The following is a 15032-nucleotide window of genomic DNA, read 5'->3' as shown; positions in this document are numbered from 1 at the left end:
TTTTTTTATACTTTCGCTATGGTACAATCTTGATTCCACCACTGGTTTTGGTGTACCCGCTTGCTCTGGTTGGATTTTGGAATAGAAATTTCAGCTGCTGATAATATATGGCTGGTAATGTGTTCGGTTACATCATCAATATGTTGTTGCTGTACAAACTGTTTGTTTAGTAGGACACAAATAGAGTAGTTTTTCCAGTCTGCTTTGTGGAAATTCCAAGATATACGGGCTTTAGGGCATGATACGACCTGTGTTTGAATTGAGCTGATGATGGGAAAATGGTCACTGTGGAATGGATCATTCAACACCAACCATTCCATGCTTGGAAAAAGAGATGCTGAACAGATAGATAAGTCTACGGCAGATGTTGTACCTGTAGGTAATCGAACATGGGTTGGAGAGCCAGTGTTTAATACAGTCAGATTATGAATGTTTCAATTAATTGGCCTCTCTTATCCATAGTGGAGGATCCCCACAATGGATGGTGACCGTTGAAATCACTGAGTAAACAGACAGGAGGTGGCAGTTGTGTTAAAAGGTTGTCAAGTTCAGTCTGGGAACAAGGATAAAATTATGTGGTATATAAACAGATGCAAGAATTAATGATATTCCCATTGCTATCCGAACTGCTACAACTTCTAGGGAGGTTTCTAGTTGGAGATGTCTTGATGGTATGGTAGTTTTGACAAGAATACTTACCCCTCCACGAGAAGAAGAGTCAGAATCCCTGTCTTACCTAAACATAATATAGTTTTTGAATATGAGTGAAACTTTTGGTGATAAAAATGTTTCCTGTAAGCATACTCCTAATGCGTTAGTTTGTATGAGTAAATCAATCAGGTCATCTATATTACTGCGTAATCCTCTGCAGTTCCATTGTAGGAATTTGCTCATTGATTGGGTTTATTTGAGAAAGATTGAATTGGTGATTTTTCATTTCTGGGAAAGGTTGGGCGTCCTGTGTCCATGGTATCATTGGCATGTAATTCTAGTACTGTGTCTTCGTCCTCTGAGTGAACCTCCATTTCCATGTTGCTATAGTTGTTTCATTGTCTTTTGATTTTCAACACTAACAGATTTTGTTCTTTCGGGCAAGGTTGAAATGGCATTAGTTGGGATGCTGATTGGCGTGTTACTGGTTTCATTAACTGTAGATTTTTTTATTGCACGTTAGCATAGTTTTGGCCCAGGTGGCAAATGAAATGTTTGGTTCTATGGAGACATCTATTTGAGTTGCATTTGACCGGCTGTTTTTAGTGACCGAAGCGTATGATCGGCTAGGCATGGTTAACAGTATTTGCTTCCTTGCTTCAGGGTATGTGACTTTATGCTCTACCTTATATTTCTGGATTTGTTTGCCTGTTTTCCAAAGGTCACATGCTTTAGAAAAGGCAGGATGGCTTCCTTTACAGTTAGGGGCAAGTAGGAGTGGAAGCTGTACAGTCTCCTTGGGAATGCTCCTTAGAGCCACAAATAGGACACACAGCATAGTCTCGGCATGCCGTCTGAGAATGGCCATACTTCTTGCACTGGGTGCCTCCGTAGCCAGGTGGAAAGGAGCGGCAGTGCGTAGCACACGCTTCTTGATTAGACCGGGGTTCGAGACCATCACCACCAAATACGGAGGATGCGGAAAGGTCAGGGAATGACCACCGCATATCCTGGAGCAATATGGCCTTAGTTGCTAATGCTCCTAAAAACCAAATAACAACAACAACTTCTGGCACTTAAAGCAACGAATGGGATTTGGGGTGTAGGGCCGAATCTTGCGGTTTAAATAACCTGCTTTAACAGAAGATGGAAGAGTCGGAGTACTAAATGTCAAAATGATGGACATGGTTGGTAGTAGGTTGCCATCTTTTTTGGTCATTATTCTCTGTGCATGAGTCACTTTTTGTTCCTTGAGTTCTTGTATTATCTCTTCTTCTGACATGGATAGCAAGTCCCATTCGCTGATAACGCCTCTAGAGGTGTGAAGAGTGTTATGGGGCATAACTGACACTGGAATACTGTTAAATGATGTTAATTTTAACAGCTTCTCTGAGTGAGTTGTCTTAGAAGTTTCAATTAGAAGGTTTCCAGATTGGAGACGCTTAACCATTTTAGGAGATCCACAAAACGATTCTAAACATTTCTGTATAAGAAAAGGCGACAGTTTGCCAACAGGTTGCGTGGATAATGAGTGCATTATAAGAACTACTGGCACATCTTTATTCTGATTTTCCGTCCTTAGTCACTTCGGACGATTGGAGTCATGGTCGTTGTCAGGAATTTCTGATCTTGAGCTCGAGGGCTCTAACAGTGGATAGTTATTTATATCCATGTCGGCTCCTTTTGGCCCTGGGGGTTTGTCTTTACCACCCAGGTTACCGGCCCCACCACGGGGAGGCAGGAGCAGTGCCACGAGGTGACCAAGCAGCTATTAGTTGTATTAGTAATAAAGAAAATGAAACAGAAAGGTTTCTTTCCTTTCTGGGCCTTTGCCTACTTCTTGTAGAACAAAATAGCTACTTAAATATAAAATGAGAAAAACGGTATTCAGAAATAAACAGAATATATACAATGGCAAAAGCTCTTTAGATAGCTCGCTTTGAGAAACGCACTGAGAACGCTTGGCACCCGGGGCCAAGACTTTTTGGATGAAAAAGTCCAAAAATGGGGATTTCTTTCCTAATGTCTCCTCTCCAGTGGAGTAATTGATTAGGAATAGGGATGTTGGTTTTGAACTGTCTGTCCTTTGCCTTTAGGCAGTGTTTTCAGGATCTTCAGCAATTCGATTTATTGGGATCTTCTCTGAAGTCCCTTGGGATTTAGTGACTTTACTACTCATGTTTTGCTCTTTTTAGCCCTGGGAGAGATTTGAAATTCCACCATCATTCAATTTCCCCTCCAGTGCCTTATACAATTCAACCAGATTGCCTCTCCTCATATCCTTTTGCTATCATCAGCAGAAAAGTCCCTGTCTTTGGACCCTTTCACGTAACTCAATCTTTCCTTGAATGCAGTATTCATACTAAACCTGAATGCAGTATTCTAAATTCAGCCTCACCAGTGACATGTATAAAGATGCGATATCCTCCTTCTCCATAGAAGCAAAGGTATAGTAAATTGCCGATGCCACACTATGTGTCTTTCTGGCCACTTACTTACATTGCATGTCTTAATGCGTCATATCAACCAAGCCTCTTTCTCCATTTATACCCTTCATATCCCACTTAGTTATGTTATTTTCAGATTATTATTTCTTTTCATGTGGCATATTTCATATCTCATACTTTTCTTTCATATTTCCTTACATGTGACAACATCAAAACATAAATGCCATCGGTATCTTAGTTGCATTGTTAATGCCTTTTGCATGCTTCTCGTGAAATTTCAATGAAATTTACCGGTAAAAGTACTTTGCCATAACGGCATTTGTATTGCTGCTCGCTCGGTAAACAGACGGTGGGTGTTATAGGTCAGGAGTAGAAATTGTATCCCATGGGAGTTTGAAACCCTCTCGAAGTGGAGGGGTAACCTGACCTTTTTTCTTTGGAATCACTGGTGGACTAGTGGATAAATTGTTTATTAAGAAAAAAAAAAAAAAAAGGCAAAGGAAGCCCACACGAGAAGCATTGCAAACTTCAAAAAGTTTAGCAGTGGAACTGTGTTACGAACATTTTTTACGATGCCAGAACTTCCAATATGACTCTGTTCATAATTCAATTAGTTAATCCAATTAGTGACTCTAAAGAAAAAAGGTGAGGTTCCCCCCCCCACACACTTCGGGAGGGTTTCAAGCTTCTGTGGGATTCAACTTCTACTCCAGACTGATAACACCCACTGTCTGTTTACCAAGCGAGCAACAATACAAATGCCGTTACAGCAAAGTACTTTTACCGGTAAATTTCATCAAACTTTTGCAAGCTTCTCGTGCAGGCAAATGTTCTTCCACAAATGTTTTTTTTTTTTTTTTTACTACTTCACTATTGAAAAACAGTTCTGAACAATATGTTTGCCTGCATGATTAGCTCTGAGGAACATTATGTTCTATGACAAAGAATACAAATAAACACTCAGCTTGTGTGAAATCATCGCTACAAAATCCACTTTTCCATTTATTTCTATGCACCGAATGCCATCTTTATACTTATTTGTTTACAAATAAAAATCAGATCTACATGGAAAATCTTGCATATATGTCTTCTGAAATTCTACATCATATATCTTTGACATCTTACTGAACATTAATTAGTTTTGTACTACACAATTGAAATGAAATTAATAAACAAAGCATATCTCAGTTTTGCAACACAGACTACCACAGAACACCCAACAGTCAATCTGTTAGTGAAAATAAGGTGAAATTCGCAAAATTAAAAATTTGATAGTATATAACAGAGCTATGGTGCTCAATACATTCTACATTAATATCAATATTTGTAGAAGAATAAGAGAAATTTACCTCAATATTATACGTAGAACACTTCCGTATGATAATCCCCAGAAATTAAAACAAATAAAAGATTAATGCAAAATGATTACCGAAAAAATCAATTGAACGTAATTCAAAAATTAACTGAAATTCAAAAAACAATTTTAAAAAATTAATTAAAAAATCAATCAAAGTTAAACGTGAATTTTGAAAAACAATTTTTCTTCATGAAGCAGACAATACTTTTCGACCATGTTTCGCGATCACAGGAATGAAAATTACGAAGTGTGTGAGCTTAAATAGAGAGATTTGCCCTTATGCATGTGTGTGAAATGCTGCGATTATTTCTCTTCGTGCATGTTTGCAAAAGACCACGAATCGGAGATTAGATATGGATGACGAACATTAATAGAATTCTCATAATTTTATTTTGACAGCTCCTGCAATTAATAGTCTCATATAATTACATTGGACACTAAGTATTTTGACCTCATTAAATAAAAATGTATGTTTTTTCTTAACAGCATGAAAGGCCAATTCTAACGCTGCTGAACTCAAAGCATGAACTAAGATTCTGTTTTATGCAAACAATGAGTGAAAATTGCATAGATCCTAGATAAGATGAGTCACAATCACTGCAAGAAATGTTGTATACCAAGTCATTTATTTGTGTTGCGAAAGAAGAAAGGAACGAGCGATTTTTCAGTATAGCATGTAATTTCCATATTGGTCTGGCCACAATCTTAAATTCGGTATCTTTAAAGAATCTGTTAAGCTGCTTGTGCCATTATTCCATGCATAGGACAGAAATAAAGTATTTTTTGATGTTACTATTGTCGGTTGGTGTAGTATTTTATATCCTTTCTTAGCTTGTACCCCAATTCAGTTTATTGTAGAAAGGGGGTAACCCCTGTTTAAGAATCTTCTGGTTAATATCCATATTAGCATTAGTAGAGGCATTTGATGAAAGAAAGCAAGCTTATGCAGCATCAGCCAAAAAAAAAAAAAATAATAAAAATAAATAAAAAAATAAAAATAAATAAATAAATAAAAATAACCACTTCCACTTCACCCCTATGTTCGTTCGAAATACCTGTCCAGCTGAGCCTTAAACTTATTTAGGCTATCGACTTCCACGACAACAGATGGAAGTCTATTCCACCAACCAACCAACCACCCGCTGGCTGAAGGCAAATTTCCTCACGTCTATCCTACATCTGTCTTTCCTCAATTTGAATTTATGCCCTCTCAGGTGATTATTCTGAGCAAGAGGAAGAATCCCATCAGCATTGAGCATGCTCAAACCATTCAAGGCTTTATACACCTCTATCAGATCACCTCGCCGGTGCCTAGTCTCCAGACACTGTGATTTGCAAAACTTAAGCCTTTCTTCGTAAGAGCACCCCTTTGTTCCATTCACTAATCTTGTTGCCCTTCTCTGTACTCGTTCCAGCATCTCTACATCCTTCTTGAAATGAGGCCTCCAGACCTGTATACAGTACTCAAGGTGTGGTCTGACCATTGCCTTATACAATGGAATAATCACCTCCCTATCCCTGCTAGAAAAATTCCTATATATCATCGACAATACACCATGAGCTACTCTTGCAGCCCGTCTGCACTGCTCAGAAAACTTCATATCTGCCTGCACAACCACCCCCAGGTCCCTTTCATTCTCTACCACTGTCAGTGTAGTACCACAGAGTTGATACATTGCTCTGGGGTTGCTGTTCCCCATATGCAGTACTTTACATTTGTCAATGTTAAACTTCATTTGCCACCTCTCAGCCCATCTGCTCAACCTTTCCAGATCCTGTTGCAGTAGCATAGTGTCAGTAGTGTCCTTGACAACCCTGCCAACCTTCGTATTGTCTGCAAACTTGGACATTAAGCTTGATATACCATCATCAATATCATTTATAAATACAGAAAACAATAATGGACCCAATACTGAACCCTGAGGGACTCCACTAATAACATTAGTCCACGATGAGCAGTGTCCATTAATTACTACTCTCTGTCTTCTCCCCCTCAACCCCTTTATCCATAGCAGCAATTTGCCTTCAATGCCACACTGCTCCAATTTGTGCAGCAGTCTTCCATGTGCAACAGTATCAAAAGCCTTTCTAAGATCCAAGTATATAATATCAAAGTTATTCCCTGCATCCAGTTCTTTTGTGACTGCATCATAGTATCCAATCAAGTTGGTCAGGCAAGACTCCCCCTTAACAAAACCATGCTGTGTCTGAGATATAACTGAAGTCTTGTCTAGATGATCCTGCAGTGCTTCTTTAACCAGTGCCTCCTTTAATTTTCCAGGAACAGAAGTTAAACTAACAGGTCTATAATTACTTGTGTTGCCCTTTGATTCTCCTTTGTGAATTGGGGTCACATTTGCACATCTCCAACAAAGTCATATGCTTTGTTGGAGATGATTTGGGGTGAGCAACAAAGTCATATGCACTTGGCCAAAAGCTCGCGAGCATGCGTTTGAACTTGTATCAACTTGTCTTGATACCCACTATAATGTATTCAATTTGTTAGTGTGTCTATTTTTTATTTCTGTGGCCTGTTCTTCACATTGTAAATCTATGGAGGCTTTCAATATGGACCAATCATTTGGATGTAGATAGTTTTTTAATCTGTTGCAACTTTTCTAACCTGGGAAAGGTATCTTTGTTTATTGGAATACCGAGATTTTAAGGAAAGTTTAACTAAATTATTTGATGTTCTTTGGGCAAAGGTAAAGAAAGCCAACACGAGAATCCTGGAAAACTTCGAGTACCTTACTGGACAAACTGGTTTCCCACTACTGCAGTTTCTTCCTGCATTCTGGCATTCTGGTAAACAGACGGAGTGTGTTATCAGTAGTGGCAATAGAAGTTGATAAAGATGTATTATTTAGTTTTTTCTCATAATAAAAAACAGATTATTTAAGGTCATGAGTGTAATGCCTAAGTGGCTGAAATTTACTTACGGGTACACCCTCCAGACGTAGGGTGTTTATCCCCCTCCCACTGTTTTTAAATAGGAAAACGACTTCTACAGACGCACATGGTTTCGTTAGTAGCAGTAGAAGTTGTTTTCCTATTTTAAAACAGCAGGAAGAGGGGGGATAAACACCCTAAGGCCTAGGCAGTCTGGAGGGTGTACCAGTAAATAAATTTCAGCTGCAAAAACACTCATGAACTCTAATAATCTGTTTTTAAAAATGAGAAAAAATTAATCCATACAACGTTATCTACTTCTACTGCCACTACCGATAACATGCACCATCTGTTTACTGAGAATGCAGGGAGAAACTGTGGGAGTGGGAAACCAGTTTGCCCAGTGAGTTTTCTGATATTTGCAGTAGTTCTTGTGTTGGCTTTCTTTACCTTAGCCATTCTTTGTACTTGCATTATTCTTGGTTATGTTCATATCTCACTTGGCTTTGCCATTCTGCATTACTAATTTTAATTTTGCAATTGACATATATAAACACATGATCATACTTATTGAATAGTCTGCTAAAAGTCAATAAAGACTTTTTAGCAGACTGTTTTGAGCTTTGCTGTGCTTCTTTTTAACATAATTAATGATCTATTTTTCACTTGCTCAAAAGATTCCTTCTGGAACAACCTGTAATTTTGTTGATTTGAGTGATTAAAGTTCAGTACAGAATTATATAACATAAATACTATGTGCAAATTTGCAGAGAAATAAATAAATAATCATCATTTACATACATGAAAAACTAAGCTTTCATACAATGCAACTATTCATGATTTGAAAATCAACATTTAGATAAACTGTTGTTTCACTCTTATTTATATCAAATTATGTTTCATATATTCGGTCTTTTTACATACAAATTTCCACAGGGAATACAAATTTATATTGCATACCATAAAACCGAAATGATATTGATATCTAAGTTGCAGCTTGTTTTTCAAATCTTGACAATCTGGTCTGTTTTTTAAAATTAAAAAAAAAAAAAAAAAAAACATTTAATATAATAAACCACCTTACCTTGTACAAGATTTCATCAAAAAGCATTACTGGTCCAGTTATACCAACAATCAGAAGAGGTTGTGCACTGAATAAAGAAAATATCACTCCAGTCACTGCAGTACTTATAAGGGTTTCTGATACCCCAATTAACTGTCCAGTTTTATCAGCTGAAAATTATATGAGACCTCAAATATTTAACATAAAAGGCAAATTAGGTAAATGTAGATTAAAAATTTCAGGTAAACAATGTTCTGCAACTGAATATAAATGTATTTTATAAAACAGAATACCAGTTAAAATATTCGCAAAGAGTAATTATATAAAAAAAAAATAAGTTTCTGAGTTCTAGCATAATCTCACGAAAATTCTGATGTGATATAATCCTATGAGTATGTGCCCAGTTACTCGATATTTGAGAAGTAAAGGGCAATAGTCTTAATTTTTTCACAAGGTGTCAGCCATAATTAATTTCAGCTGCAAATTTCTCAAGACATTCTAAAATGCTTAAAAAAATGCATATATATATATATATATATATATATATATATATACTGCATTCAACCTCCCTGTCTTAACCTTATTTTACAATAGAATAAAAGGAATAAAAACTAGTTCAGTGGGCTCTAACATGCACCAATTTCATGGAAGTTAAAGAAAGTGGGAAGAAGTTGGGGAAGGACGTTACGTGGTTGCTTTCCATTAAGATTAATACTATATTTAATATCACTTATATACCATGTGAAATTAATAATATAGTTTATAAAGCTATTTGCCTAAACTTATATGTTAAGGTGATGTTTCGGACATCTTTCCGATACCCATCATGGTGTGATGATGAGCATTGGTAAGATGCCTGAAATGTCACTTTAACATATAGTAGTTTAGGTGAATGGCTTAATAAATTATATTATTAATTTCACATTGTATATGAGTGGTATTAAATATAGTAATAATCTTAAAATGACAAGAATCATAGATGCAAACTGGATGGTGAAAACTAACCATGGAAGTTGGTTATAAACAATAATGGAGCAGACACTCCATTAACAAAAAATGAAAGATACAAGAAGACATACACTGGGTTTCAAAGATATGATATGGATTCATTGCAAAATATTTATTTAATTGAAATAGTTATTGCTAGTGATACCAAAGTTAGGCCAAATGCAGTCTCCATCAAAAGGAAGAAGCTACACAACACAGAACAAATTCCAGAAATGAACAGTTTCCGTGACTTTGAACTCAAAGTTACTGATATCTCAGATAAATAGTGGAATTGCAAAGATTTTCAAATATCCTATCATTGTTGAATAAAATACTTCACTTTCCCTGTTCTTGCCAATAATTTGTCCATTAAAAAATTTATTCAAATTATCCCCCCCCCCCGCTGAATGCCAAGTTCCACTTATCTATTCTGCAACTGCCTGTTTCTATTTAAATTTATGTCCCATTTTGGGTGTGTGTGTCACCCGAGAAAGAGCAAAGATGCATTTAGTTTACTCAGCCCTTTTAAAACCTTATACATTTCAACTAGGTCATCACACAGTTGGTCAAGTTTCCAAAGATTGCAATTTACAGAACTCCAGTCATTCTTGGGTAGGATGTTGGATATCCAGAAAAGGATATCCTTTTCTGCCTGCAACTAATCTTGTTGCTTTTCTCTCCATCCTTTCCAACAGACCTGTCTACCTAAAATGAAATTTATAAAGCTATATATCTGATGTATATCAGCAATATCATTTAACCATTGTCCCTACTGGTTACACTGGTTACATTGCCAGCAGACACAATACCTCTTTAACCCTGCTGGCAATGTTCCTATATCATTTACAGAATCCTATGGTCTGCCCTAACATTGCTCAGAGAATTTCATGTCAAAGTCACAGGAATACACCCACAATTTATTACCAGTAATGATGGTAGAAACACAGGGTAGGTCAACAGCAGCATGTTGACAAAAGTTCCTGCTATGCAAGAACTTGTCACTCTCTCTCTCTCTCTCTCTCTCTCTCTCTGTGATCATCAGTGAGGAGGTGAGGCACAAACTTTGCAAAAACATGTCACATTTCCAAATCTTGTATTGAAATTGATTGACATGTTTTATAAGAAATACCAATTTGCTAGAAACATCAAAATTGATAACTCACGGATAGTTTAATGTTGATCACTGCTTGTTCAATGAAAATGAGTGATTGAATCATTAATTTTTGAAGTTAAAGGGCAGCCAGACTAAGTATCATCTTTGATGGAATAAGCAGTGTTCCCTTTAAAATCTGTGAACTGAACAATCTTTGAATAACATATAGCATCTCCTCTGTAAGCTGTTTTTTTAATATTTCATGGGTTTCTGACAAAATTTTCCTTAATTTGAAATAAAATTTGTTGCAATTTGGTTGCCCGATTAAATCTCTTATTTTGAAATGCAATGCAACACTATATCTAGATGACTTATTTTGTGACAAACTGCAATGCATTATGATCTTACAAATTCAAGATACAAAATCAGTCCCAGAACTTTTAACTACACCTCATAAAATTAATTGGCACAATGAGTTACATAATTTCAGGTTGGCCGTGTTCATTTTTTATATGCAAAGTAAACATTAAAGTTGCAAGCTCAGCCCAGTGGTTTCAAGGTAGTAGACAAATGCCAAAGATGTCTCTGGTAAGATGTATAGCAAAGGTCACTTGAAAGAATCTGTTAATCTGTCTGTTCAGTAATCTCAATCCATTTCGAAATTAACAATATCTGACATTTATGCTTATAAGTTCTTTTCTTCTTCTTTAAATGTTAATATTAAACAAAAATATACTGAAATTTGTATTACTTTACAACCATGTATGGACTGAGAATGAGGAAGCCGGGATTGAACTTGAATTTCTGTAAATTATTTTAAGCTAATAGATGAAAATGAGATTGGAAGAAATTAAAAAGCAGATCTGTAGGTGGGTTTAAACTAATAAGAAAAAAAAGAGTAAGTGAAAGAAGAGAACCTGAATACTCCGGCTCTGTTCTTTCATTTACTCTTTCTCATTAATGAGAGTTTTGTTGATGAAGGAAAATTAGGCCCAATTTTCATGAATCGCTATCCACAAACAGCCACATTATCCATAAATTATCCATAAATAGCCATAAACTCAAATATCTTTATTAGTTCCTTAAATGATTATCTCTAGGTAATTCTCCAGAAGAGAATAACTTCAGTCTTTATAAAAGCCATCCCTTTTCCCAACTTCTCTACTATTTCTTGTTAGAGAAACAGTGAATATATTTTATGAAAAGGATGAAACAACATATCTTCCAGGAGCAAAAGTTAATGATATCATAGGACAATTATCAATTTTAAGGGCACAAAAGATGATATTATTGTACATGTAGGCACTAATGATATTAAACATGGACAATCTCAGGTTTTGCTTAATGGAAATGAGATGATTTTGGGAAAAAGCAACAGATTAGGATTCACTGTGTTGGGAAAAAGTCAAAGGTTATCAATGTGAAAGTATCAGGAATTTTACCTAAGCATGAGAGGTAGGTGTATATCACTAAAAGCATGTCAATCAGTTCCAGCCAGGAAAGACTGTGCAAAGCTCAGGTGGTAATATTTTTAATGGCATGGATTACACTTACTGAAAGAAGGGAGTGATTTTGTGAGAAGGGATATACTTGAATAGAAGTACAAGAATATTTTACAAGGACAAAAAAATGTTATTGTGGCTGAAAGCAGAGGTAGATTTGATTCTTGCATTTCTTTTCAACTGTTAGGCTATATTGTGAAGAATTATAGCTCTAAGGCTTCTAGTTTTTGAATTTCAACAGTAATGGTTTAGAAACGTTTTCAAGAACAACTCACCACTTTATTCCACATACTTAAATTTTTCATGTGGTAAAGGATTAAATTAAAAGAAAGAAGGCTAATAAGTTAAAACTGTTAAAACACTGCCTCCTTGATTGGTTGGTTGATTGGGGATTTTTTTGGCACATCAGCATCTATGGCCATAGTGTGCCATATACAGTGAAACTTCCCTTTAACGGACAGCCATGGGGAACGAAAATGTGTCCATTAGAGAGAAGTGTCCACTAACAAGAAGTCTGAGGGAGAAAAAAAAAAAGAATGAAAGAAAAATCGTTAAACGTTTAATGTAAAATTAAATTAAAATATATACAGATTTTGAACAATATTTTTGTAAATAATATACAATTACATACACAAGAGATAAAGAAAAATCGTTAAACGTTTAATGTAAAATTAAATTAAATTATATACAGATTTTGCACAATATTTTTGTAAATAATATACATACAATTGTGCTATGCATATTATGACTTTATCTTAAGAAAAATACATACAGTAATCACTTATTTTCTTCTGCACCTTCTTCCGGCTGATAATTTTGTTTTCAACATTTGTTTGGAGTGAAGAAACCATCGAAAGTCCTTCAGTATCTTCTTCAGCGGCGAAAAACATTTTTAAACGATTGATTTGTATCAGCACTTCTGCTATTTTCATCAGTGGTTCGTCGTTAATATGTTCTTCGACAGAATGACCTCCTTCCATTTCTTCATCCTCATGAAGAACTTCTTGAAAAATATCGATGATAATGTCGTTGATATCTAGAGCACCATCTTCTGTAGTGAGGCTTGAGTCTATATCTTTGTAGCCAGGGTCACTTGCAGCGGAAGTATCGTACATTATCAATAGATGTTGAAGTTCTTGTTCTTCTTGGTGCTCCGCATTGCTGTTCACAACTTCAATTTTTGCATTTGAGAAGCCAGACTTTACAAAACAGTTCACGACAGTTTGTTTTCTAATTGCGTTTACTAAAGAGGAAATCCACTGAATCGCATCTAGGATGCTGATTTTCTTTGCAAGGTCACTCGCACATGTTACATCGTTCATGTTTGCAATGAGATGTCTTAAAACACGTTTTCTGTAGTGAAGTTTAAAATTTTTTATTATCCCTTGATCCAAGGGCTGACACTCTGCAGATGTGTTTGGTGGCAGAAAACGATTTGAATTTTGGACAATTCAATGTGCGGGTGAGATGCAGCATTATCCATGAAAAGAATAATTTCTCTGTTTTGACGAATCATGTTTTGGTTAAAGTGACTTATCCATTCGCTCATGATATCTCGTGTCATCCACGCTTTTTTATTAGACTTCCAGTCAACATTCAAAAGGTTCAACTTTATGCCCTTGAAACAACGAGGATTTTGTGGTTTTCCTATAAAAAGAGGTTGTTCAAAGTCTCCCAGCATATTTGTACACAATAGTACAGTCAAGCGTTCCTTAGAAATTTTTCCGCCCTGGCACTTTTCGTTTTTAAGACTCATTGTTTTTTCAGGAAGAGCTTTAAAAAAACAACCCTGTTTCGTTACAGTTGTAAATATCCTTAGCTTCAAAATCACGACATAAATCTTCCAATTTGACGGTCCACTCTGTTACAACCCCAGTATCAAACAGATTCACCTTCACTACTTACGGTTTTCCAAGAAATTTTATGCCGAGTTTTGAACTTGTCTAGCCATCCCACAGAAGCTTTGAACTCATTTACTCCCATAGATTTCGCAACCTCCAAAGCCTTTTCCCTAATAATAGGCCCATTAATGGGAATTTTTTTAGCATGTGCGCGACAAATTTGAAGTCCAACAATTTTCGGGAATGATTTTTGAACCTGATCATTTCCGTGTTGCCAAAATTGTTTGAGCAGTTCATTTTTTTTCCTTTAGGATGTCGCTTACCTGCGTCTTCCCGATTTTGAATTTTGCAGCGAGAGTGCGAACACTATTTTTTTGCCGATCATACGCATTAATGAGTTCGACTTTATCTTTTAAAGTTAAATGTTTACGAGAAGACATTGTGCACTTCACACGACACTGAACAAAACTGAAACTGAAAAGACGAAAGGCCGACCATATCCCCCCCCCCTCCGCACACACCGAATTCATCAAAAGTTTTACACGTGCCTTAAAATTCTTGAAAAAGGGTTTAGAACCGCGACGTAAACCTTGACAAAATTCAGAGAATCGGAAATAGAAAATAAACACACGATTGAGGCAATACGTGGAAGAAACGTTCCTAGAAAAAGAGCGGTGAGCTCGCCCGCTGTCCGTTATGAGGAGATCAAATTAAGTGCTAATCTAAGCGAAACAGTGCAGATTGCCTATCCGCGTCCGTTGTAGAGAGATGTCCGCTAGACAGAAGCTGCAAACACGTTAAAACCAATGGAGGTGAGTTGGGGAATTTGAAAATGTCCGTTGTAGAGAGATGTCCGTTAGGAGAAGTTTCACTGTATATGGTAAGTATAGATGTTATTTCTTGCAGGTAGGGATAATTTCCTAACTATAGCTACAAAATTATTATTATTATTTTTTTTATTAGCTAAAGAAGGTGATATATATTAATTTTGAGAAAAGTAATGATGTTTGAGACATTTATTTTATTATCCATGATTGAAGTAAGTATAAGAGGGTCTTTCGTTATGTCAGTAGTAAGATAGTTCTGGCGTTCTCTTGAATATTTTGTGCATTCGACAAAGATATGTTTCACAGAAAGTGTAGTGTTACAGTGATGACACTGAGGGGGAGTCTTCCCTTTTAAGAGATAACTATGAGTAATGT

General features: G+C 36.1%; 1 protein-coding gene across 1 annotated transcript in view; it reads right to left on the bottom strand.

Annotated features, from left to right (window-relative positions):
• Window positions 1–15032, bottom strand: part of LOC150075056 (band 3 anion transport protein-like) — a 934629-nt gene that overhangs the window by 206007 nt on the left and 713590 nt on the right. Inside the window, exon 18 of the mRNA XM_090388866.1 lies at window positions 8429–8577. Within this exon, the coding sequence (XP_090244992.1) occupies window positions 8429–8577 (149 nt within the window). The remainder of the gene's footprint in view (window positions 1–8428; window positions 8578–15032) is intronic.

This window comes from Mastigoproctus giganteus, chromosome 14 (genome assembly GCF_048544385.1).
Source record: "Mastigoproctus giganteus isolate SK-2022 chromosome 14, ASM4854438v1, whole genome shotgun sequence".
Taxonomy (NCBI): domain Eukaryota; kingdom Metazoa; phylum Arthropoda; class Arachnida; order Uropygi; family Thelyphonidae; genus Mastigoproctus; species Mastigoproctus giganteus.
This window is presented reverse-complemented; position numbering and strand designations above follow the sequence as displayed.